Source organism: Nicotiana tomentosiformis, chromosome 3 (assembly GCF_000390325.3).
Source record: "Nicotiana tomentosiformis chromosome 3, ASM39032v3, whole genome shotgun sequence".
Taxonomy (NCBI): domain Eukaryota; kingdom Viridiplantae; phylum Streptophyta; class Magnoliopsida; order Solanales; family Solanaceae; genus Nicotiana; species Nicotiana tomentosiformis.
Window position 1 is genome coordinate 50,252,892 of NC_090814.1, and position 26,720 is coordinate 50,279,611.

Consider the following 26,720-nt stretch of genomic DNA (forward strand, 5'->3'; position numbering starts at 1 on the left):
AATACATAATACAATTATGTACATGATTATACTAATACATAAATACAATAGAATACAAGCGTAGGAAATAAAATAGAATATAATAATTGAATCTAGTTAAATTTGAAATATAGTAAACACAGTAAAATACGGTGAATACAACTCGAAAAATAGTGAAAACAATCACTGAATTAAACTCAATATAACAGTAATATGTATTAGCAGCAGAATACATAATATAACTATGTATATGATCATACTAATACATAAATACAACATAATACATGTATTAACATCATACTATTAATATTACTTTTGAATACATAATACAACTATGTACGTGATTATACTAATACATATTACTGCTATATTGAGTTTAATTCAGTGGTTGCTTTCACTGTTTTTTTTGTTGTATTCCGAATACATGTATCAACAATATAACTTACATACTATTAATATAACTATGTTTTATTACATTATTGGCAGAACTTTTGAAAAAACATTAAAGTTAAAAATGAGTATTGAATCATAAGAATTTAAATACATAGGCATATAAAAAATAAATTGAATGTATTCCGAGTGACAGTTGCATTAAGACAAGAAGACATTCATGTATTCAAAACCAAAAAGGTTACGTAAAACCATGATCAATTCAGCAATAAGCTGAAAATACAATCTGTATAACAGAAAACTATTCTAAAACTATTTTCACAGAAGTATCCGATTATGTGATTTGCCTAACAATCTTTGCGGGTGCTTCATTGTCGCTTATCGCATCGGCGTCTAACTTCCGCATAGCATAGTCCCAAAGGAGGGCACCATATCTTTGATGGAGTAAATTAGCATCAAAAGTTGTTTGTGGAACCAATCCATAAGTGCTCAAATACTCTGCATATGCTGCGACATACAAACCACAATCTTGCTAATAGATTTGAGAAGGGCATTGAATGCCTCCTTACCCCATGGGTAATCACAATATCTCCCGCTCTCGACCAAATTAAAATGTAGTTTTGGGATGGTTGTGCAGTTCTTCTCAGTGGATAATATGAATGTATGTATGAAATACGACACATCTATTTTAATGACATTTCCATCGTTATCGAAACCCTAATTCTTGTTATCAAAGTATTTCAGCAAATCTTTCTTCTTGACATTCTTTGCACCGACAAAGTATGTATCCACGATCTTATTAGGCATCTTTGTGTTAACACAATTGAGACCAGTAACTACCGTAAACTCCCTGATTGAAAAGCATAATGTTGTACCATTCACATGTATTAAAAATAAATCAATAGGACTTTCCTCTAGCTGCAGAACCATGAAACACCTGAACAACTGATGTTGAACCTCGCAGTGCTTCATATCGAGGAATTCTAAAAAACAAGTAGTACCAAATAGTTTGTACTGATCAAGAGTAAGCTTTTCTTTGAGGTCGGAGATTATGTCGGTGTTAGTATAGGAACTCACATGCGGCGATAAAATAGACGGGTGTTTAACAAGGAGTTTTATTTCCTACATACAAAAAATAACTAAAAAGATAAAATATATGGTTGAAAATACAAATAAATACAGTTAGGTTGGATACATAACTCATTCATGGATACAACATAGTACACTGATAATTACAACAAAAACTGTGAATTATGGTAATAATTATTGTTTTAAATACAGATGGATACAGTTAGGTTGAAAATACAGATGAATACAGTTATATTGAATGCATAGCTAATTGATGAATAACATCAAAATGATAAAACTAACAATGCATTTAAAAATGTTGTTGTATGAACTCAAATACATATAAATACATCTAAATACAACAGTCAAAAATCACTGTACAAAATAAAAATCAATGTATGCCCATATCGAATACATATAAATACATCTAAATACAAGAAGAGAAAACCACTATACAAACTAAAACTCAATGTAAGCGGACTCGAATATATATATATATATATATAAATACATCTACAATTACCTTGTCGCTTGTGTTTTCGAGCTACTTCCTTTAGCGACCTCTTTTCCTTTGCTCCCAGAAGCATCATCCATAAGTTTTCTTCTTTTTTCCACATCAGGAAGTGTTGGTTTTTTCGAAGATTTCTCATCTTGACCTTTTTTCATAGGGTCATTGTGTATTTTTATTCTCCTTTCGGTTTCAATGGTTGCTGATGAACCTGCAAATACAGGTTCCTTCTGAGTGATTTGCAAATTGAAAGATGACCCCTCGAAATTGAGTGCTTTAGTGGGTATACCTCGGGTAACCCTCTTCGAAGTTGTTGAATCATCCATTGAAGAGGAAATTTAAAGTATTCTGCAGAAAACCTAACAATAGTGAATATTTTTTAAAAAGACTATTGAAGAGAAAAAGAAGAAGCTTTAACTAGCCAAAAACCCAAAAACTTTAACACTTGCCACAACTTTTTGGAGAAAAAAACGTTGAAAATTGAGGGAGACAACAGCGTTGTGAGAGAACTATAAAACTTGTGGGGAGAATCGTGGTTCAACAATGGGGAAGACAAACTTGATGTGAGAGAGATCGTGGTGAGAGAAATTAGATATACTATACGGTGATTTTGGGAGAGAATAACTGAAAGAATGAGAGAGAAAAATATTAGACAGTGTATTTAATGCCTTAACGGTAGTGTATACCATAAATACATATTTTGCTATAAAAAATAAAAGGTAGCTATAAAAAATAATATTTAAAAGGGTTTTTATTTATAATAAATAGAGTTAAACCTTTGCTATATGAGGTAAAATTTTCTTTGAAACTACTTCTGGGTAAAAGCCATGGGCCTACTAACAAAAAAGCCCAAGTAGCCCATTACGGATAGCCCAATATCCCATCACCAACATGGGCTACAAACCCTAGTAACCCAACCCCTAATCAATCTCGACGTACTGACAAAAAAGAAAAATAAAATCTAACCAACTTCCCCTATATATAAAAATCTCATAAGCATATCTTTGTTTTGCTGTCTCTTCTCTCTTCAACCAATTTTTTTTCGGATTGCACTTTTGCTACACAGTCTGATATAGTGAAAAGCTTAGGCGTTAGATTTTGGATCAGAGAAAATGGCAGAGGAAGAAGTGATGGTGGAAGCAACAACAACAAGCGGCCCGGTTCCATCGGATCATCACAAGAGAAAGCTGGAAGATTTGGAACCTGAAGAAGTCGGGTCGGACTCGAAACCGGAAACGGAGTCGGATTCCGTGCAAAAAGCTGCTGATGAGGAAGATCTTGATGGGTCTGAAGCTAAAAGACCTCGTTTGGAGGATAACAAAGCTAATGGATTAGGTATTAGAGCTAACCCTTGGTAGGATTTAGGTTGTTTTAAAGTTTTGCATTGTGATTTTTGTGCAGTTTCTTGGGTGTTTTTTGGTCGTTATTGGGTTTTTTTTCTTGTACAGAGATAAGGCTGATGATTTTGGTTTATTTTCTTATGTGGTTTGCTTTAAGCCTTGCATTTCTTGGAGTGATTTAACCTTTCAGAGATTTATACGTTTAGGAAATATACAGAACTTCTACGACTTTTTATTTGCATTTTGCATAATATTGCATGATATGAGTTTAAATGGGATAACATGGTCACTCAGTGGCGGATCCAGGATTTTGGGTTCGTGGGTGCTTAACTGTTCTTGACTTACAATTACTATCAATCACATAGTATAAGTGCATAACTAATTGAACATGACGGTCAAAAAAGTTAATAAAAAAACTCGTATTAGTATTATAAATGCGTGTGACGAAAAATGCAACTGGCAAGAATTTATTTTTATGGATTTTGCCACTCTAGAGGAACTATTTGTTTTTAGAAGGGTCGAACTATGGAGTTTCTTTCTTTCTTTGCTATAGAGAATTACTAGGTAAAATACAAAAGGAAATACTTTATAAAAAAGGGGAAGGTAAAATAAAATTCAGGGAAAAAGTAGTCTGGAACGGAAATAAATAAAGTAGTAGTATTGGATAAAAAATGTAGCTACTCGATATAAATTTAAAAAGGATACCTAATGGGGTAAAGGAAGAAAGTAGTAAGTTTCGAGCTCCCACCCCCTTACACTACTAAAGCAGCCACTATCCTTGCTTGACCAAATCACCCATCAGCATTTTTGTTCTCTGGGTGCTTCCGGGTTTAATATATCAAACACCTCAAATTTTCTATATAGCTAATAAAGGCCATGCGGTAAGGTTAATGGGTGCTGAAGCACCCAAATTTAGTATGTAGATCCGCCCATGTGGTCACTGATTCATATAGCTGACCCCAACTTATTTGGGACTGAGGCGTAGTTGATGTTGGGGTGTTGCCTTATGCCTTGCATTATGGTATGTGCAATATTTTAGGTCCTTATGATGTGAAATTATTGTGGTGGAAATTTTTTTTGAGGAACTACTTTTGATCTTTCTGGGAAATACTTGAGAAAGGGAATTGTGTTCTGTGCTGAGCACTTGAAGTGGGCTGTGTAGGAAGAGTGGATATCTGTGTAGTGAATGTTTATAGTGAGTTGATATTTTGTTGAAGAGTTCTCTTAGGGATTTGAATTGTTGTAAAATGTGAGAAATAGCAAAGATTGTGTATGGGAAGTCTGATGTGGTAAAGCTTGCTTCCATCTTTTTACTGTTTTTTCAGCAGCCCAAAATGGTTATGAGGAGAAGATAGAGGAAGAACCGAAAGAAGATGACAATGTGCAGCTGTTAGATGCAGAAAAGAATGATACTCACCCAGAGGTGTCTCAAGAAGTAGCCACAGAAGCTCCCGAATCAGTTAGCGAACAACCTGCTGATGCTGATCAACAAACAGGGGATGTTGAACATTTTGATGCTGAAAAGATTTCCGAGGCAGAAAAGAGTTCACAGGTAGATGAACCATCTAAAGGTGACATTCAGGAGCCTGATGTAGAGAAGAGTACACAGGTCGGTGAGCCGTCTAAAGGTGAAGGTGACATTCAGGAGCCTGATGCAGAGAAGAGCACACAGGTCGATGAGCCGTCTAAAGATGACATTCAGGAGCCATCAGCTGAAGCGCCTGAAACAGAGGGTGTTCAGCTTGATCAAGAGCATCCAGCCTCTGATGATCAAACAATTACACGCAAAATGGAGGTCCCCAATAATAAGGTGATGAGAATTTATGTGAAGTCTGAATTTATATTCTCCTAGTGCGGTAATCAGCTAGGCATGTGGAGAACTCCTGGCATTTCGTAACATAAGCAGCCAGTTTAACAAGCTCTAAAGTATATCAACTGTGTGCTGAATTGAGTCACTTTCATGTGGGAAAATGACTTTCTTTTGATTTTACTTGTTAAAGAGTGCAACAGAAACTGATATTTTCTGAGCTACACAAGGTGAAAATTTTAAATCAAGAAAACCTGGTGATAAGAATGTTTGGTCATGATTAAGTGACCGTTGTAGAATTCGCAGTGGATATCATTTGGTCCTCCTGTGTGCTATTTCACCTTGTCTAGCATTTGACTTGAATCTTATAGAGTTCTATGTAAAACTGGTACAGGTTGGGGTTCTTATTGGAAAATCCGGGGATACTATTCGATACCTGCAATACAACTCGGGAGCTAAAATTCAGATAATGCGTGATGCTGATACAGATCCACATGCTGCAACCAGGCCTGTCGAACTGATTGGAACATTAGAAAATATAAATAAAGCTGAAAAATTAATAAAGGATGTCATAGCTGAGGTATGTGGTTGGTCTTATGATCATTTCCTTTTGTCATCTTCCCAACTTTTATGGTTCACAATGTTGGCTCTCTAGGCGGATGCGGGTGGTTCTCCTGCACTTGTGGCTAGAGGCTTTGGCACTGTGCAGGCTGTGGTTGGAGAACAGATCGAGATACAAGTTCCAAATGAGAAGGTTGTATTTCTTACTTGTTCCACTCTCTTTACCTTTCCAAATGAGAAGGTTGTATTTCTTACTTGTTCCACTCTTTACCTTTCGTTCGACTGGGGACTTTGTGGGGGCAGAAGAGGTTATTATTTTTTATTCTTTAGTTTCCATGATTGACAAGGGCCTGTCTTCTTCTCTTGCTCTAGGTTGGTTTAATTATTGGAAAAGGTGGGGAAACTATCAAGAGCCTTCAGACAAGATCAGGGGCACGAATTCAGGTACTGATAACCCTATGATTTCTGTTGGCACCTATTTTGTGCAAAGTAGTTTTACTATTAGAGGCAATCAATTCACTTGGTTAAATTATCAAAATTAATGTTCTACTATTTCCGTAGCTGGTTCCACTTCCTTCTGATGGAAAAGAATCTAAAGAAAGAACAGTGCGAGTGACTGGTGATAAAAAGCAAATTGATATGGCAAGAGAGATGATCAAAGAAGTCATGAGTCAGGTTTGTTTGGATGTTCTGCCTTATTCTTTAAGTGCGCTTGTGTGAGGTCCATTTAGGTGTATTCAATGCAGTTTAATATTTCAGATCAGTATTTCTGATATAAGCGTATTTCATTTCATCTATGTTAATGGCCATTTCTTGAACACTTTTTCTATAAGTAACTGTTTCTTGAATACGCATAATTGATACTGTGACATGCTTACAATCGGGTTTGAGCCTGGAATTTTGGACAGAAATATATGTTATAGGAACTATCAGAAATTTCAGATGCAAATCTCGTACTTAAGTAACATAAAGCAATGTGTTCTTTATATAACTTGGTATATTTTGAGCCCCTATGGCTTTACTTTAGTGGCAAGAGCGCAGTGCATGACGTGTGAGTTAGGCATATGTCACAAGCTCAAACTCTGATACGGGAAAAAGCCTAATGATTAAGTTGAGAAGGGTAGATGATGGGCGGCTGCCCTGAGTTTACTCAGTTATCAAAAAATAACTCAGTATAATTTGTTGATGTGCAACATCTGTTGAATTTGATGTATGTGTCATGGACAATCGTGTAGAATGCAATTATGCCTTCCGTTTTCTGTTTAGCAGTTGATTTATTCTTGTATAAAATGACAATTTACAAGTGCAATTAGAAGTTACATGTTAAAGAATAAACGTATTTAGCTGATCTTCTGAAGTAATAGTATGGCTCTTACCAGTAGGAGGGCACCAACGAGTTTTTGGAACATTTGCATGTTTCTTAGTGTCACTAAGGGGGCATAAAGTTCTCTGCTTACAAGGGGTCAGTGTGAAAACTCTCTTAATGGTTTTACTCGAGGCACTTGTTTAGGTAGAATATGGTGCTGTACTACTGCCTTGCTATTCATTGTTTACAAGCTCCAGTTGGTGACTTTGCTAGATCTGAACTGCTGAAGGAATGTATTAATGTACTCTTAGGATTAAATTAATTGCCTATCTTGTAGTGGTTACTCTGTTATGTGTGGTGAGTAGGCGTTTTGCATGAGATGAAGAAAAATGTCACATGTTGGGAGCTTGTTTCTTAGTGAACGTTTATAAAAGTTTGTGTGCCGGGTCAATTGAATACAGTTAAAGAGAATGTTGTGTTGAAATGGGATGTCGGTTGCCGTGATTTATATTTGTCAATGGGTGCCAATTTCGAATTGGTTGGCTTTAAAAATGCAGATTTGGATTTTGTCTTTGACATCGCAGCATTGCGTTGGTGTAGCCATAGACAACTACTATTCACTCTCGACCACCGAAGAGAGGTATCAAGCATTAACCCTCGCCATTGCAGATGTTAATAGTTGGTAAGATTGCTTCGAGACTTAAAAACTAAAAATGATAATAATAGTAAGGTTATTATATTAGAAGAGTACTCTCTGGATACCCTATGCTCTATGCAAGCCACCATGTTGCAGAATGCCATCACTAGTTAAATCATCTTTATTGAGTGTACTATATCCATGATGAAATCTGATCTCATTTTATCTTAAACATAGGAGAACTGAATAGTCGGCCTTTTGACTTGCATTAACACGTGGTGTTTGGAAGTAGTGTGACTACCATGGTATTACACAATTGAATGCAATAAAAAAGATGTTCTTTTATTCAAGACTGGATATTGTTCTGCCTCTTGGATACTATGTGCATGTGATTTTTGAAGATGCTTGATATGTATGTACTAAATGTCAGATGATGGTTTGTTTAGATATCTGAAATAGTATCAAGAAACATCAATCTCTTTTCCTTGATAGTAGTGTTATGGGCGACTCATCTGATCCCATTTTGGCAGTTGTGTTTGATATTTTCTTGAAGCGTCATTAGATTGCTATTTCTGCTTTTATTCTTTACATTTTCATCAATGCTCTTGCTATCTACTATTCACGTTTTATTATAACTCAATGCAAGTACAATCTATGGATCTGTGTATAAGTGTTTTCTTGCAGTTGTCACCCTGCTACAGTTCAAGCATCTACAAATTTCATTTACTTCGTTTCCTGGAAGCTATTCCTGAGCTTTTCTTATATTTATGCTTATATTTTCTGTTTAAATCTGCAATCATGTGGCTAACTTCTCTAGATGTCTTTCTTTTTCACAATGGTGTGATAGCCTGTAAGGCCATCAACTCAATCTTCGGGTTATGGTCAGCAGGCATTTCGCCCACGTGGCGGAGCTGCTCCCCCACAATGGGGACCCCGAGGTGGTCATCCTGGGCAGTTTCCAGGTTATGATTACCATCAAAGAGGACAATATTCATCTCGCAGCCCACAATACCCACCTCCTGCCTATGGAAATTATCCTCCACAGCAAGCACCAAGAGGCGGATTTGGTCAGGGTTGGGAGCAAAGGCCTCCAGCCTCTATGCAGGGCCCTCAGTCACAGGTTGGTGTTTATAATTATTAATTGCACTATATAGCCAATGCCTCAGCATTTGCTTCACTCTTTAAAATTATTACTCATGCTTTCTGGTCCTTTAACGGGTCTGCCTTCTCAGGCAAACTACAACTATGGGCAGGCACATGGTCCAGATTATGGCCAGTCATACCCTCATCACCAAGCACAGCATGGACAAGGCTATGGGCATGGATACACTGATGTAAAATATGATCACCAAATGGCACCACAGAATCAGTATGGAGGACATGGAACTTCTCAGCCGACATCTTACCCTCAAAGTGGTGCACATCCCAGCTATGGCACACAAGAACAATACGGTAAACCTCCTTCATATGGTATGCATCCACAGGCTTCCCATTCGCAACCTTACAGCCATCCCAGGGCTAATCAACCTGGAGAAGTGCCATATCAGCAGGGTCCAGCTCCATCAACTCAAGGATATGGTGCTAGTATGCCGCAGCAGCAGCAGCAATTCCCCTATGCATCCAGTGGGCAAATGCAACAAACTTACCCTGCATATGGATCCACCGCTACCGCCGATGGATACAATCACCCACAAGCTGCTCCAGCTTGTGGTCCTGGGTATCCTCAGCAGAGTGCCCAGCCTGTTCCTGGATATGGTCAGCCTGTACCACAACAACCTCCTGCTTATGCCCAAGCAGCCCCTGCTGGAGGTTACAGTTCCTACCCTTCACAGCCCGCTTACACTGAACAGCAGGCGACAAATAGTGCAGGCTATGGTTATCAGGCACCAGTTGACCAAACTTACAGTGGTGCTCAGGCTTCAACTACTTATAGCGCACCATATACTGGACAACAAGCCTATGCTCAACCAGCTCCAGTTCCTGCTGCAGCCCCGGCTCAGCCTGGTTATGATCAATCCATGGCTCAATCAGGTGGTTATGCAACTGTACCTGCTGCTGCTGGTTACGTGAAGAGTGTCTCGCCCCAGCCTGGTTATGCACAGTATGATGCTAATCAGATGTATGGTGCCCCAAGGTGAACTTGTTATCTGATGAAATTGTTTCAGGGAATGTGTTCCGGTGTTCTTGTTCACAACTAGGCTGTTAGTTCGTATTAGTTTGAATTTCAGATCATTTTCATTGCACATGGAATATTTTATTAGTGCAATGTGTACTTTGTTTTTGCTTTGTCAGCATCATACGCGCCTAATCATAAATGCTAAGAATTTATGGGAAGTCTGTATTTTCTGCTTTACAAATTTTTTGTAGGCATATGGAACTCTTGTGCTAGTTGTAGAAATGTATTTTCAAAGTCTTGCGCTGGTAGATTTTCAAATCTGTTGTTGACAATTTCAGCTTAATGAGTGACGAAGATGAGAGATATTAGCAGGTGATGATCGATGCTCAATGCTTCATCTATAGCTATTTTTGTGCAAATATCAAACATAAAATTTAAGCTATTTTTGTAGTTATCTTTAAGGAATAGGGTGAGAATGACCGTTGATTTCCTCCCCCGAGTGCAATTTCACCTTATGATTGTGTTTACAAAATTGGGTCCTTGAAAAGTGTTTATATTGGTTGAAAATGAGTATTTGAAAGTTATATATGCAGTGTACCTTTTTCAAGTCTAGCGTGCCATTATTTTTCTAAAAGCAGTTTAATTCTGTCTTATAGGGAAATAGGCAAAACGTGAGATTAAGTTGTATTTGTAATTACGATAACTTTGTAGTCTAATACCATGTTAATTTACCCCCAGAAAAAAAGGAAATATAGTAGTAGGAAGAAAACTGGTTTGATGTGTACTAAACTAGCATGGCACTGCAGATTTGAGGTTGAACGATCTTCGGCGGCACTCGCAAGAAGTTGTGCGAATTCATTAAGTTCTAGTGACGCTAAAATTTTAGCGATTCCAAATTGTAACTTTCTCAAATGACATTAATCATGTCAACACTCCCCATTCTTTGTTGAAATAGGTTAAGTGTTTACTAATGATTGTTATTAACCAAATCTAGAATGTTGGAATGAAGAGCATGGGAGGTAACTAGTCATAAGAAGAGTGGAAGCGAGCGCAATCAAAATCAAGGCGGGAGACATTTCCATCATCCCTTAAGAAGTGTTGTGGTCGAGTATACACTGCTACCAAATTTTTACGACAATGGAGAATCCTCAATACATAACGGTCTTCGTTTGTTCGGTTAATTTTTGTATGTCTTGTTCCTGTTTTTGTAGAATATATATGCACTTCAAAAGAACTAGCGGTTTGATTCTCACTCTTAGCCTCATTCTTTTCGCTCTAAAAAACACTAGATTTATATACTATTCCAAGTTTTGAAATGTTAGTGAAGGTATATTGTAGTGTCACAAAAGCTTCATCTACATCTACATCTACATCTACATGCATAGGCCAGACAACCAACCAAACATCCTGCAAGCTGGTACAATTATCTTTTGAGAGTGATGAAAAGGGCAAGAGTAGGAAGAGAGTATGCTGATAAAAATATTTTTGGAGTAGAGAACTAAATGCACGAGACATTCTCAAATTCCAAAGAGATTCCAAGAATGTATTTTGTGTTGACAATGAAGCTTTCACTGGACGTTCCATGATTTCTTATGACATTAACAATCTTCATCCACAAGAATAGTTGATTCATTGCCAACTCCAAAGTCAATTAATGATGCCATATCATCATCAAGCAGAGTTGGGAATGGGGAACCCTGGGAAGTCCAAAAAGAAGATTCTAAACATAAAATTCTCAAAATCTTAAACACTGATAAATCATGCAGTGACTATAAGCAAAATATAGAGAAGATTGGTTGTGGAAATTTACGATTATCTGTTAAAGTAATTATTGTACATCTCATGACAACAGTGACTAATGTGACCATTTTATTAGCATACGTACCTCTTCCCGAAGAAATAACTTTGGCTTAATAGATTTTATCTTGAAGAAACTCTCACAAAGGATTTTCAGCTTGCCCACCTGAATGGAGCAGAGATAAGTAGAAAGCTTTAAACCAGTCTAGTAAAGGAAAAAGATCATACCGTAGTTGTCGCAGGCAGCTTTTTAGTCAATGGGGCCTTTTCACCAATTGATGCTGCAACACACTTCAGAGTAATAGCTGCAGAAGGCGAGCATGAGCGGTAAGATCATTTTCATGGATCCGATTAGGATCTAAATTTGGCAAAGTTTAGAGTTGACAGTCAATACAAATGAGCCCTGATGCCATTTTTTGTGGACCCGTAGCTCCACTTGCAGCCTTTTGATCCTCAATTCCGTGAAAAGATTTCAGCTCTGCAAATCTGCACCAATTAACACATACTTAAGAGTGCTAGATAGGGCTCCTACTTAATACTCTGAGTTGCTTGAGAAACAGAAGGTCACTAAAGTAAATGTAGTATTCAAATATATGCGAGTAAATAGAAAATAGAGAATAGGTTGAGGTATTTATTTCCAATGTAGGTACTGCAAATTTTTCAAACATCCTCTAAACAATCAGTACCAACGACACAAGCTAACATTTGCCCAAGCCAAAGACAAAATATACCAAGTATTGGCTTATATACTAGCCTCATCAAAAATATTTTGAAGATATATGTTACGTACTAAATAAAATAAATACCTGGGGTGGAGCTTCTTAATTTCCTCTGCATTATCATGGCTTTTAGACATGACCAATCTGACATACCTGCAGAAGGATTTGAAAATCTATTTATCTGAACAATGACTGGACTAGAATCAAGTAAAGTGCCTCAAGTTAGTGTATTTTTCGAAGAATCAATCAGCAACAACATAAACAACACTAGCCTCATCCAGCAATGCTTTGCAAATGGAAAAGGAAAAACAAAAGTTAACAACATCACAATAACCAACAAATAATATGCCTCAAGAGTTGCGGAGTTTAAACAAAACACATAAATATACTGCCTTGGATGAGGCAATTGCTTTAACTTTCAACTATCTCATCAGACGGTCCAATGTATAACAGCTACCTAGACTTCTCAAAGAACAGCTGATGCAGGTTTAAGAGACATAGAGAATAAGAACTTTCATTTAGTTTTTGGCTTACTGTTTAGAAGTTTTCGTAATTCTCTTCAGTAAATATCTCAAATAAGGCTTACACTTTAATATGCACATAGACTGAACACATTTTCGGTATATTTTGAGGACTCAGCAATATATTTCCCCTACGCCCCTCCGATAAAAAAGGGAACAAAAAAGGACAGAAAAAGAAAGAGGAACTAAAATAGGTGATTAAATTTACAAGTACAGGTGCCACCTTTCCACTAATGATTTAACAAAAATTTAGTTAAAGCATGGTTCTCAACAATAAACCAGCTACATAATGGATTTAAGATTATTCATCAAACGATAGAAGTGAAGCTAAAGAAGATGATCTGAAACTAAGTTTAAGATAAGAAAACAGCCAGCGAGAAAGGTAACTAATTGAAGTAAGATTTTTAGAGGCATAGGTAAATAATAATATGATCTAGATGTAATCACTCTTGAGTTCATTGGGACATGCTACATCAGAAAGAGAGAAAATACCGAATTTCAGAATCCTTCCTCTCTCGAGGACTAACCTGAAAGAAAAAGAAGGCATGAAAAACTTGAGCAACTTCAAATGCTTGCAAAAATGAATCAGTAGAATATGAAGAATTTACCTGGCTTCCGTTTAAAGTTTCAACTTTAGCAAGGCGAGCAATCAAAACAAACCGGGGCACACCACCTTTCCCTGGATCTGCTATAGGATTCTCAGAAAGCCTTATATCCTACCAAAAGTTTGACCAAATAACATGAATTTGAAACAAGATTCTGAAGTTTGTAGCGAGTTACATTTTCTAGGTGCTATACTTTTATAGTTAGCAGGCAAGTAATTTTTTGGATTACAGTTAGCAATCCCTTGGTTTTTAATGACATAAGAACTTCGACAACAGAAGGCAATAATGGGACTTCATTTTCTTCCTTACGGGGTGATAAGAATTGTACATACCCACCCCCTTCTGACTATGTCACATTAGTTCTTCCCGTATGTTATATCAAGCAGACCAATGCAAGGTTTTGAGCAGTTAGCGATATTTTTTAGAAATTTCTTCATTTTATTTTTTTTGACTATAGTTATGCTGATAAATACACACTCAAGATTCAACCGCATTCTTCAGGAAGAACGTTAAATGTTGGAGAGAGGTGAAAAAAAAGCAACACAAACCATAATGTGGAAACACAGAACCCTTGCTCAAATTAGTGACAAAACGTACAGCTTAAACATCGCTGTAAGCTTAGCATGCACTTAGCTCATTGCGAATTATTGATGGAAAAACTAACTTATTATGACAATCCAAGAACTTTCTCAAATACGATTATACAAAGGTCAGCTACTAATAAAGTAAAATAAAAACCACTCTGGCTTATAGTTCTCACAAACCCATAATAGATGCAAAGAGAACGATTTATCCCTCGAGTAAAATGCAAAGTTCTAAATTACAAAAACCATTTGGATACAAAGTGAGATCCAATAACAACCACATTAAGCCCACTTACCATACCAGCAACGTATTCCGGAAGATATTGGAGGATAGAGAAAAGGACACGCATGTAGTGGTTGCATAGTTTCATGATATGCATCTAATGTGTAACACCATAATAGTCAGATCACACATAAGAAGCTCCAACATAAAAATTAGATCCAAACACCATTATTACATCCGTTTTCCAGATAAAAGTTTTTCCTATAATAACAAATCATTATCCAGTTAATTCATGAAAAATTCGTGATCAAATCAAATGGTCTGTACTTTAAGAAAAATCTTACCAACAAATTAGGGAAAAAATTAAGAGAATCAATAGAAGCAAGATCTTCAATTTTGTTCCCACCTGTAAATGTAACAAATAAACTAACAGTTAAATCTCAATTAAATATCCAGGATTAAGGTTAGTTCTGCAGAGAGTTGTAGTATTACCCACAAGAAGGCAACGGAGATTCTGGAAAGGCCTAAAGCTTTCCCCAAGAAGTTCATGACCATTGGGTGTTTCAGATGATGAATTATGATCAGGGTACCAGATACGGCCGATACAGTTGTTATTCAAAAAGAGCTGTTCCAATCTGAATGCAAGACGGCAAACTAAAATCTCAATGAGATGCAACATAAAAATAATGTGTTTGAAGAGGTCATTAATTTTGCAGCACCTTTTTAACTGTGACAGCTTCAAGATTTCATCCCAAGCGACTATAAAGTTATTCTCCAAATTGAGAAGACGAAGATAATCAAATCCATGAACAATATCTGAAGATAATGGCTGGAAAAGGAAAAAAAATTTCTAAGAAAAAATTCAGTGAATAATTTATAGATCATATATGACGAGATTCATCCTTGTACTTCATATGGGAAACTCATTTATTACTCTCTTGGTTACAGACGTAATAGTTAGTACAATAACTAATTGTTCTTGATGTCAGTTACTAGGAAATGAAGTGCGATCATTGATGAACACATTACTCAGAGGAGAGAGCTAGTAGGAACTTTCAAACAGTATATATGCCTTTCATCTGAAAGTTTCAAATTTTGCTCTTGTAATTCTGGAACCGATACTTGTCTAGACATGATCTGTTAAATTGGTTTCAACCCGGTTAATGTTCTCCACCCTAATGGGTGAAGGCAGTACCAAATTTCATTGCCCCAGTTTTCATGTGGAAAACAGAACTAGAAAAATACTTGCTATTACCATGCAGAATTTCATAAAAAAAAAAACTAAGTGATCAATGCGAGATATATGGATTTTCCTTTTCAACTTTTGAAGAAATGGCATAAAAAACCTAAACTGGCATTCTATTTCTATTTGGTTTTGTATCCAAAATCATCTTGTGACCATCGCTAAGAGTAGCTCCCCGAAATCCTCTAATGGCCAGCAGTCATCCTCTATCTCGCATATGATCTATTCCCTCGTTGGAAAATGATGATGATCCAGTACAAAAGCAAAAGTAAAGGTTGGAGTCACAACAAAGTATCTGCCAGATAAGATGAATCCCCATGCAAACTCATGGGCTTCAAATCGCAACTTTTTTTTCAATAGTTCCTTTAGTTTTTGTAATAGCTTCTCTAGCATGCTTAAACATAAATCGGTAAAAGTTGAAGGATTTTTACTGCCTACTGAGTATACACTTGTTTGCTTTGTTATGTGACAAGTTTTTCCGGTCTAACAGCTTATTTGGATGGTTGTTACCTATTGTACTGTATTCTATTATTATTTTAAATATGATGTTTGTTTTGGTTGTTACTTAGATTTTATTGTATCGTATCGTTAAATTCGTTGTTCTGTGACGATGAAAAGTGCTACTTTATGTAACGGCCGATTTGGTGTGGTTTTTACCTTATTTTTCTCTCATCTTGCCCTTCCTTATTATTAAATAATCCTAATTTATCCTTCACTCTACCTTTTTATATAATAATTCTACCTTGTACCCTACTTTTTCTTTGTAATATTACAAGTTTATTCTTCATATTACTGGCGTGTAACATCATGAAATGATGGCAAAAGATACAAAGAAGATGAAAATTTAATGTCATAACACAGTTATCTATCTTCAGTAAAGAAGAATTAATAGAACTTGTGGATAATAACATAGAAATTTGAGATTCAACTGCAAATAACTCTAATAAGGGAAAACACACCGCTATTTCTCTCAGTTTGTTTCCCATCAGATGAAGCTCTTCAACAAGAGGGAGAGAGTCTTTAAGCATTTCAACCTGCCAAATGAAATACATCACACTCAATAAATGATTAAGTTACATGGAAGAAGACAGCAATAGGTCCACTCTCACCTGTTTCCAGCTTATACCAGTGTGATTCAAAACTAAAACTTTGATGTGGTTTAGCAGGGGCATCCCACTTATATTGTGAGACATGATGTCGTATGATAAGTTCAGAGTTATGAGAGCCGGTAACTCTTTACAGATTGCAGCAATTTCCTGCGAGGATATGCTTGCTCAGATAAACAGTATTTTTACGCATGGAGAGAGAATGCACTGGTATCACAGTTCTGCATACTACGATGCACAAAAATGAAATAGAGTCATACAATCAATGATATGACTAGACTTTTCGACATCGATTCTCTACATTCTGCAGTCCAACTAGGTATTATGACCAATAAGCTGGACTCAAATGCTTTGTTGAGACTAGGTCAAAGAAGAATTGACCCTATTAGAGTTGAAAATCCAACATATCTAATGAAGTACAATCTGAATCGAAAGGTTTTATGGAAAAGGAAATCAGCATGGACTCAATCCTCCCCTCTCCTTCCATGTTGATATCTAAACTTCCTCCAACCTCCAGTTCACATGACAAATTTTCAGTCTAATGTTTGAGACACTTACAATCCAACAGACCTTTGAAACTATTCAGACTTCAGATGCAACTAACCATTTCAGATTTAAACCACGATCTGATATTCTTTTTTAAGAATGGTAACATATTTCTGTGTGTGTGTGTGTGTATATATATATATATATATATATATATATATGTAGACATCAGCACAAAGTTTGCGCCGGAAACCAAAATGTGGGTGTTACATCAAAAAACGGAACATAAAAAAAACATTCCTTGCTCTTCTTACAAGGAACCTAATATCTCTAGAATTGCCTCAGGATCATCTGTGTTCCGACTTACACCACAAACTGAATAGAAGAATACAATTCCCCTTAATTTTCTGTAAAGAACTACTTGTGTCTTCAAAACATCTCGAGTTCACCTTTTTAGCTAGTTCACCTTTTTTACTACTTATCTGATATTCTCCTATTAGCTAGTTCACTTTTTTTACTACTAATCAGAAAAGTTGTCTTCTTTGAAAAGTATGTCAGGCAGTCAAATTAACTTCTTAATCCACATCACAAATAAAACTATATCACCACAAAATTGGACACAGTGAAAACCAAAACGTCGCGTAAACAGTCAACAAGTCAGAGAGGATCTGATTACAATCAAACAGAATATGATCTGACTTCATTCAGAGAAGCAATGCATTACCCTCCAGTCAGAAAGCAGGTTTCCAGTCAAATCAAGCTCCTTTAACCCTGCAACAATGGCATGCACAATTCAGGTAACATTTTGCTTCCTGTCTGAAAGCTCACAGGGCTGAATAATGATATAGAAACAACTAACATGTAAGCAAATGCTAGTAGATAAAAAGCAACAACAGTAAAAAAGCAACAACCACAACAGCAAAATAAAAGAACCACCATGAGTCTCAATCTTTAACTAGTTAGGTTGGCTATGAATCCTCAATATCCATTTGCTCCATTTGGACACAATGCACTCCAATACTCAAAAACTTGTCTTTAAGACAAATTAACGGTTCTCTAACACTAGAGTTTCTCGATATTTTATATTGATATACTGATATATCTATATCATATTAAAAGTGGGAAGCCCATAACTAAAAAGTTGAATTACATAAATGCCCTTCTAAATCACTTAAATATCCTATATTATTACTTATTTAATTTAATAATAATGTATTAACATAAATATTTAAAAGTATCAGAAAAGAAAATCAAATATTTGAAAGGTTGTGTTCCTTCTGCTTTGTGATCAGCTTACTTTTGAATTCATTTCAACAGTTGGCTACCTTTCAAATTTACAAAGCCTATTCATTTAATGGCTTTAAACTTGCGTCAAATATGTTACACCAACAAATGAATAGTCATTCCCTTAGAAATATTCCGCCAGTTCTTTCTTCGCTAGATATACAAAGAATTATTCATTCTTCTTAACCTTCTACCAATTCTTTTTCACGGTCAATTCTTCTAAGATTTCTTCTTTCTATTGGGTTGAGTTTCATTATAGTACATTCTAATTCCAAATATGATTCTTCAATCTATGTGTATTTTTTTCTGATTCTGATTATATGATGTTTTCTATGAATTTTTTTGGTATTTGTTTTTGTGATCAATTTGTGTATGGAATAGTGATTTAGAACTTGAAAATTTGGGTTAGTGGAAATTTGAGAAAAGTGCATTTGTAGATGTTGCATGCGTTGCTTTACTAATATTCAATGAATGTGTGTCAAGGAAAGCATAGAATAATGTCAACGGCAACTATTTTTCTATTTACGGCGAAGTACTTTTCTATTAGTTTGTCTGATAGTTGCAGTGTGGCATGTAAATCTTAATCTATAATAAATAAATAAAAAGAATTAATTTTTTCAAAAAGAATGACATAATTTTATAGTTGATAATAATTTAACATTAATTTTTTTTTTAAAAAAATTAATGAGAAGCTTTTATAGCCTCACAAAATATTATGATACGTTTGAGATCACAAGTTTCAAATGTGCCCCTAAAACCAAGTTTTGAGGCTACATTTAAGGCACATCTAAAAGTGGGAACCCCAAAGCTAAAAAGTTAAAGACCTAAATATACATTTAATTAATTTAAATACGCTAATTATTAAAAATCATATGCCCAAACCAACCTTCATACTCCTTAATCAACCGATCCGACTATCCACAAACCATTCATTAACAAGTGTAGCATTCCTAATGTCCGTTCCAACTACAACAACAACAACAACAACATATCCAGTTTGATCCCAACAGGTGGGGTCTGGGGAGGGTAGTCTGTACGCAGACCTTACCCCTACCTAATGTAGGTAGAGAGACTGTTTCCAATAGACCCTCGGCTCAGGAAGGGCAAGAAGAAGAAGAAGAGGAAAGCAAGGAAGGAAGAAAGATGGAAGAGAAAAGAAAAAGGGAGAGATAAAGGATAAGTAGTACCAAATAATAGTAACAGGGAATACAATACCTGAGGCGAACAAAACCACATAACGTAATAAAAATCTAAGAATATGAAGAGACATCCATGCTACTAAGACTATCGGTGAACAACTATAAACTACCTACTAACCTTCTATCTTAATCCTCGTCCTCCACAACCTCCTATCAAGGGTCATGTCCTCAGTGAGCTGAAGCAGCGCCATGTCCTGCCTAATCACCTCTCCCCAGTACTTCTTAGACCTACCTCGACCTATTCTCAAACTCTCCACGGCCAACCTCTCACACCTCCTAACAGGAGCATCAATGCTTCTTCTCTTAACATGTCCGAACCATCTCAACCTTGACTCCCGCATCTTGTCCTCCACGGAGGCTACTCCCACTCTGTCCCGGATAACTTCATTCTTAATCCTATCTCTCCTGGTACACCCACACATCCATCTCAGCATCCTCATCTCTGCTACTCTCATCTTCTGCACGTGGGAGTTCTTGACTGGCCAACACTCAGCCCCATACAACATAGCCGGTCGAACCACCACTCGATAAAACTTACCCTTAAGTCTTAGCGGCACATTCCTATCACACAAAACACCGGAAGCGAGCCTCCACTTCATCCATCCCGCTCCGATGCGATGCGCGACATCTTCGTCAATTTTCCCGTTACCCTGGATAATAAACCCGAGATACTTAAAACTCGCTCTCTTGGGGATAACTTGAGCACCAAGCTTAACCTCTACGTCTGCATCATGGGTCCCGTCACTGAACTTGCACTCCAAGTATTCTGTCTTGGTTTTACTCAATTTGAAACCTTTAGACTCCAAGGTCTGTCTCCAAACCTCCAACCTCGCGTTAACTCCGCTACGCGTCTCGTCAATCAACATTATATCATCGGCATATAGCATGCACCAAGGCACCTCCCCTTGGATATGACGCGACAGTACATCCATCGCCAAGGCAAATAAAAATGGGCTAAGAGCAGATCCCTGGTGCAACCCCATCGCCACAGGAAAATGCTCTGAGTCACCACCCAAGGTCCTCACTCGAGTCATAGCATCATCATACATATCCTTAATCACCCTAATGTACGCTACCGGAACACCGCTAACCTCCAAACACCTCCACAGGACCTCCCTCGGAACTTTATCGTATGCTTTCTCAAGGTCAATAAACACCATATGCAAATCCTTCTTACTCTCCCTGTACTGCTCCACTAATCTCCTTACCAGATGAATCGCTTCCGTAGTCGAACGCCCCGGCATGAATCCAAACTGATTCTCAGAAATAGACACGCACCTCCTCACCCTGGCCTCCACCACCCTCTCCCAAACCTTCATAGTGTGACTCAACAACTTGATACCCCTATAATTGTTGCAATTTTGGATATCACCCTTGTTCTTGTAAAGCGGAACCATCGTACTCCACCTCCATTCTTCGGGCATCTTCTTTGTCTTAAAAATAACATTAAACAGCCCAGTGAGCCACTCCAAACCTGCCCGCCCCGCGCTCTTCCAGAATTCCACCGGGATTTCGTCTGGCCCCGTCGCTCTGCCCCTGCACATCTTGCGCATCCCCCCTTCCACCTCCTCTACCATAATCCGCCTACAGTACCCAAAATCCCGCCGACTCTCGGAGTGCTCCAACTCACCCACCACAATGCGTCTATCCCCCTCCTCATTCAACAGTTTATGGAAGTATGTCTGCCATCTTCTCCTAATGAGTGCCTCGTCCATCAATACTTTTCCATCCTCGTCCTTGATGCACTTGACTTGGTCTAAGTCGTGGGCTTTCCTCTCCCTCACCTTGGTCTAATGTCCGTTCCAACTCTCCTTTTAAATTGCAATGAAATCTTCCAAAAGACTTTACTCCAATCGCGCCATCTTTTTTCCAACTATTGTATGTATAAACATTATGAATAGATTGGAGTTAGCTTCTGCTTAAGGTCAAATGGAATGATCAGAGTCGTGTCTTATCTTTACACCTCTTTTCAGGTTTCATGTTCACTTGTGATTTCAAAATTCATCTGGACTGAACTTTTTACATTGTTCCCCATCTTACAGAAATGACGAGTAAGGCTGAGCGGGAATGGCGAAGGAAAAAATTTAGAAAAGTTAGTGAAAAAAGATAACTGAGGAGAGTGACCCCAAGTTTCCAGTTGGATGCCTCAATGCAGACGAGGTTTTTGCAAAACCATTTTATGTATTATCTATTGATTGATTAGGATAATTTTCTTAATGACTAGAGGCACAGAATTGAATTTTTGCATCACTTTATTACTGATGGTTTTAACCATATTCTGACTTTAATTGATTTATTTTATTACTCGCACATAGCAAGTCGTGCTAAACTTTAATTGCCTCGATGTGTGATAATGAACAACATGCACAAGGTATGACATCAGCATAGATATTACATGGAGTTTAGTGTTCTTTTTCTTATTCGAAATATACTTTTCCATATTGAGCTCTAGATGCAACAACTTCATTTATTCTACAGCATTTATCTCCTTAAAACTAAGGTTTATAAAAAGATAGTCTAACACTCTTGACCTTATTAACTGTAATATATTTTTGCACTATTACAATTTGATTAAAAAAAAGGAAAAAGCAAGAGTTGTTAACATAGATATTTGAATATTTGACCAGAGGACTGCCTATGGCTTTCCTCATTTGTATGGACGATATGTCTCAGGTCCACTATTTTGGAAGATTAGATTTATTTACACGATGACATATAACACTCGATGGGTAGAGATCCAAGATGAATTTTTCAAAGTTCAACTAGTCCAGACTTAGTGACTCAAGTTTAATTTTTAGAGCGGAGTTGCATGATCTTAAGGACTAAAATTTCAAGAAAGAAATATTTTGGCATGTTGCAGAGGACATGGTTTTTGAATTGAATTTCTCAAGGGAGGCAAAGGAACATACATCAAGAATATCATCTATAAGGAATTATTGGTACACTTTATTACATGTGTATACCTCATAAAAATAAAATTAGTAAAAAAGAAACATGTATCTAATTAAAAATTTAATTGTTCATCTTCGTAGGTTCAAAATCTTCATCTTGACCTCGACAAACAAGTCTGTACATATTGATTGTTTACAGAAAGTTGTATTATTCTTTCATGCATATTTATTTACTCAAAATTTTATTTTAATACTCGACATACACGTGCAACACACGTGCCGAAAAACTAGTAATTCTAAACACTCCTGGCAACACCGCACCTAATTTAAGTGTACTAACATGCTAACCCTTAATCCCGATTAGCTGGTGTAGCCTGTATGGATCTTTTGTTTCATTATGCTACGTTTTTCCTTAAAACCACATGGAATTTAGAGATTGTAAGTATTTTGAATCTTAGGATGAAAATCCTAATATAAATAGTATGCAGGAGAAGTGTAAGTATTTTACAACTCAAGAGGACAAAATAAACTTGTTAGTCAGCTTTCTTGCTTTCAGTTCAGTAGGTCATGTTCAATTTCAGAAGTATTGAATGTATTTGGGATTTTCACACCGTTATGGACTTCTAAGGTAGGTTGTAGACTTAACAACTTCAAAATATGTAAGGCAAATAACTACCCAGGTAAGCAAGACTACTTACCTCAATATTGCAACCATAACCTGAATATGTTTGGTTGCATTCCCATCTTCAGATAATAAAACAAGAAAAGTTCAGTGTAACATAAGTTTCTTGGTCATATTGCTTAAGTTTTCAGCCGCTTGGCGCTCTGTAGTCTTTCCTTCGAAATTGCTTTAAAGCCATGTTCTACTAATTCCCAAACCTTTATATCACTAATACCTACTTCCATGGACACCTAAAACCCCAAACACAACTGATCAGCATGAGGCAATCCTAGTCCCTAGTTCTTTCAACCGTTCAACTCTCTACTGTCTTATCCTTGATCACCCAACCCAACCTTTAGCCTTAGCAGGACTCACTTTATTCATCCGCAATGTTCTCATATATTTTTAAAGCACTTGAGGAAAAAGAATGCCAGAAGTATGGAAATTAATCAAATAATGATACTCTGCAAATGAATATTACTCAACTACAAATGCAAAAACAAGCTTCCTTGTCCTCAATGGGATAGTTCAGTTATTGAGGCATAGAAGAAACAAACACGAGATCCTAAGTTCAAATTCCATCTACAGGACAGTGTGAACAAATCAGCTCTAACCTTGGTGCATAGGTTTACTCGACATCTATGCTTGTACATTGTAGCAGGCTTGGATGTTGTAGCAGGCCCTCGATGGATTAGTATATGTGAGCGCAAGCTGGTCCGGCTAATCACCGTCATGTAAATAAAAAGAACCCAACTACTATCATCTATTACTTCGTTCACCCCAATCAAACATCGACTTTTCATCTTTGTTCCGTCCCAAAAATGTCCGTTTTCCTAAAGAAAATTTCACAATACTTTACATAATAGTCAAGGATGTGTTGGTCCATCTTCTACATTTCTCTAAGTTCTTTATCCCTTTTCTATCCTTAATACGCGGCATATATTCAAGAATATGCAATTTCAACTCTCATTATTTAAACATGGAACTACTTTCCCATATATATATTGATATTGACACATCATACTTTGCAGGGAACTCTTCTTTTTAATGATTGTATCAATCAAACATGGACACTCAATTTGGACAACTTGTAAGTAAGAAGCTTTCTAGAAGATGGACAGCCAACTATAGATGTGAAAGTTAACAGGAGAACAACTTCAGAAAATAAAAGATTGCAAACTCATAATCTTCTTTCCTGGCCAAACTTTAATAAATCGGTAATCAAACTACTGAACTAGGATACAACAGAAGATAAGAAATTTCATAATCTACCTCATAATTAAAGTCAAATACTTCAGTTAACAGAAAATGAAAGTAAAGCACAAGTAGGAGAATGACACATCAAAACTTTAATATATGAAGGAACAATCATGTACAGTTAGGAAAAACTAGGCAAGTGGAGAAGCACATAATTACTTGGTATAGTGGTATTGATATGCCCTTGGGGTCCAGCTGAGCTAACCCCAAAATAAGCAAGTGAAGCACTTGTCAACTCCTCAAACCGACTCAGCTTGTTTTGAATTTTATCTTTACCCAGCAGCTGAATAGATACCCGTTTGTTTGTCGCAGAAAGAACATACATCTCATCTGAAACATTATGCAAAGGAAAAGATTAAAGAAGTATATAACTGTTCAAGGAACGATGTCTTTGTTCCACAAGCTAGGAAATAATCGCAAAATTACGGTAAAAGATGGAGCCAAATAGAACTCATCATTGAACATCCCAAGAAACGAACAACCCATGCTTCATTTAGTAGGTACAATCGAGATACCACCAGAGTGACTTCCTAGCTCCTATGGTTTCTGAAACTACACAATGCTATTGGCTGGCTTTTTCACTTTGACGGAGCTATTTTAGTTGTTTATTCAGACATTTTGTATTCCTTACTTAACATGGTTAAATCACATATCTTTCAGCTCATAAGTTCTATTTTGCCAAAAGGCTAGTCTTAACGCATCTTACTTATTTGTTTATAAGAAATGCATTTTATTTACTAAAAATAACCAGGAAGATAAAATAAAATACACATGTGAAACACATTGAGAACAAAGAACACAATAAAGTTAGTGCCCGTTTGATTTCAAGCATAAGGGGTGATAATACCCGCACAAAATTCAGCCTTCCTTACGCATTGTTTGGTCGTCATTTTTGCTGCTAACATAAATAAGTACATGCATAAGTTATGCAGGAATGTATGTATTACAATCTATCCATTATTATTCCCTTTATAACTTGTCTCTAAACCAAACGACCCCTAGCATACTACTTCTACAATTCCATTTTCATCAAGCACCAAAACAGATCACCCTCTAGAGAAAACAAGAGTCTTCACTAAGCACAAGAAACCACCAAAAAACTGACAACAAATATCAACTATTACCTTCTTCTTCTTTAGTGGATTCTCCATGATATCTAATCTCAAGGGCCTTCAAGAGTGGTATCCCGGAGCTAAGATTGTGAGGTCGAACAAACGACGCCGTTTTTGGGCCTTGAGCTTCGAAATAGCGAACCCCATTATGTGATCCATCGTGCTTGCCATCTCCATTATCCCAATCAACACCGACCCACTTTCCCTCATAGCCTTCTACTCCTCCCACGTACTTCACTGTTCCAATCCGACGGGTATCTCCGGCGAAATGGACCCTTTGACCCACCAAGAGGTCGGCCGAGTTTGACCCGGATTTGGATCCACTTGAAATGGGTTTTTCAGTGTCCCCTGAACTCTGCATTTTTCGCATGAAAGCTCTTTTGAGTGCTAAAGAGGTGATTTAAAGCGGAAAAAGAGAGGTGATTTTTACTCTCTGTTGGTGATTATTAAATTAAATTAAATAATCTTGTTATTCTTAACAAAAAATAAATTTGTTTATAAAATCAAAACATTTGTAGTCTGAATTCTAGTTCTAGTGAAATCAAAATATGTGTTAAAACCTATCGTTGCTGGTTAGCCTTTTTCTTTTTCTTTTTTTTCCTTTTAAAGTTTAGAGAGTCAGCTTTGCCAATTTTACAATAGTTAACAATTCAAAATATTTAAAAAGTATTTAAAAAATATGGTCAAAGAAACTTTATTTGTGTTTACCCATAAAATGGTACAGTTTAATTTATACGTATTTTATAGATAAGTGAATTAATTTGATCCCAAAATGATAAATAAATTAAACAAGAATGTAAAACTTAACGTTGAAATCGAGATAAGACCACAGAAATCCTGATTCCGGGAGCATAGCTTCCGGAGGCAGTAGTAACGATATTAATAAGCAAGAAGATAAAATATTATTGAGCTTTGAACAGTATATAGCATAAGTTTGTCAGAAAATTCGTGTATCTTACAATGGTTGTTGAACTCACTATTTATAGTTGCTTCTAGGGAATAAGGTCCTAGGATCAAATTCCTCTTAAATGACAATTATGGGGGCCATTAAAGAATGTGTAATGACAGGCTATGAATGCCATATTATCTGTAACAGGCTACATACTTAATGTTATAGAATATTCTCCATTAAATGTTACAAGGTGACATGCATTTATTTTGTCTTTATGAGCTGTTCCCTTCGGGAACAAACGAGATTGCTGCCCTCGGACTTGATTGCCATTTGTCTCGCTTTCCATCTGCCTTCGACTCCATGCATCACTTTATTATACGAGCATTTAATATTAACATATTTTACCCTATACAGATAATCCCCCGCTT

General features: G+C 36.7%; 2 protein-coding genes across 3 annotated transcripts; one reads left to right on the forward strand and one right to left on the reverse strand.

Moving 5' to 3' along the window:
* The first annotated feature begins 2,929 nt into the window (after positions 1 to 2,929).
* On the forward strand, positions 2,930 to 9,930 carry LOC104100955 (uncharacterized). Of its 2 annotated transcripts, none has more exons than XM_009608329.4 (8): positions 2,930 to 3,280; positions 4,611 to 5,095; positions 5,487 to 5,672; positions 5,748 to 5,846; positions 6,026 to 6,097; positions 6,215 to 6,328; positions 8,444 to 8,716; positions 8,829 to 9,930. In XM_009608329.4, exons 1-8 carry the CDS (start codon positions 3,058 to 3,060, stop codon positions 9,732 to 9,734), a joined length of 2,358 nt encoding a protein of 785 aa, XP_009606624.1. In that variant the 5' UTR covers positions 2,930 to 3,057; the 3' UTR covers positions 9,735 to 9,930. The 2 variants fall into 2 exon arrangements, with proteins under 2 accessions (XP_009606624.1, XP_070053028.1); XM_070196927.1 differs by having other exon boundaries at positions 2,933 to 3,280; positions 4,614 to 5,095.
* A 1,046-nt stretch (positions 9,931 to 10,976) lies between these two features.
* On the reverse strand, positions 10,977 to 25,837 carry LOC104100956 (tubulin-folding cofactor E). Its single transcript, XM_009608330.4, has 15 exons — positions 25,413 to 25,837; positions 24,448 to 24,618; positions 17,721 to 17,767; positions 16,514 to 16,660; positions 16,364 to 16,438; positions 14,881 to 14,990; positions 14,654 to 14,796; positions 14,506 to 14,567; positions 13,358 to 13,465; positions 13,242 to 13,276; positions 12,316 to 12,381; positions 11,904 to 11,995; positions 11,738 to 11,814; positions 11,598 to 11,675; positions 10,977 to 11,409 (listed from the first exon to the last, which is right to left on the reverse strand). The coding sequence occupies exons 1-15, from the start codon at positions 25,768 to 25,770 to the stop codon at positions 11,311 to 11,313; spliced, it is 1,668 nt and encodes a 555-aa protein (XP_009606625.1). The 5' UTR covers positions 25,771 to 25,837; the 3' UTR covers positions 10,977 to 11,310.
* Between the last annotated feature and the right edge of the window lie 883 nt (positions 25,838 to 26,720).

Bases quoted from the DNA above. Each gene is read 5' to 3' on its own strand.
- LOC104100956 (XM_009608330.4), bottom strand. From the start codon at position 25,770: ATGCGAAAAATGCAGAGTTCAGGGGACACTGAAAAACCCATTTCAAGT. The intron at 17,768-24,447 runs GTAATTATGTGC...CCATTGTTGCAG, and splicing joins TATCAATACCACTATACCAA to GGTTAAAGGAGCTTGATTTG. The intron at 14,991-16,363 runs GTGTGTTTTCCC...TTCCTTTTCCAG, and splicing joins ACAAACTGAGAGAAATAGCG to CCATTATCTTCAGATATTGT.
- LOC104100955 (XM_009608329.4), top strand. From the start codon at position 3,058: ATGGCAGAGGAAGAAGTGATGGTGGAAGCAACAACAACAAGCGGCCCG. The intron at 3,281-4,610 runs GTATTAGAGCTA...CTGTTTTTTCAG, and splicing joins TAACAAAGCTAATGGATTAG to CAGCCCAAAATGGTTATGAG. The intron at 5,096-5,486 runs GTGATGAGAATT...AAACTGGTACAG, and splicing joins TGGAGGTCCCCAATAATAAG to GTTGGGGTTCTTATTGGAAA.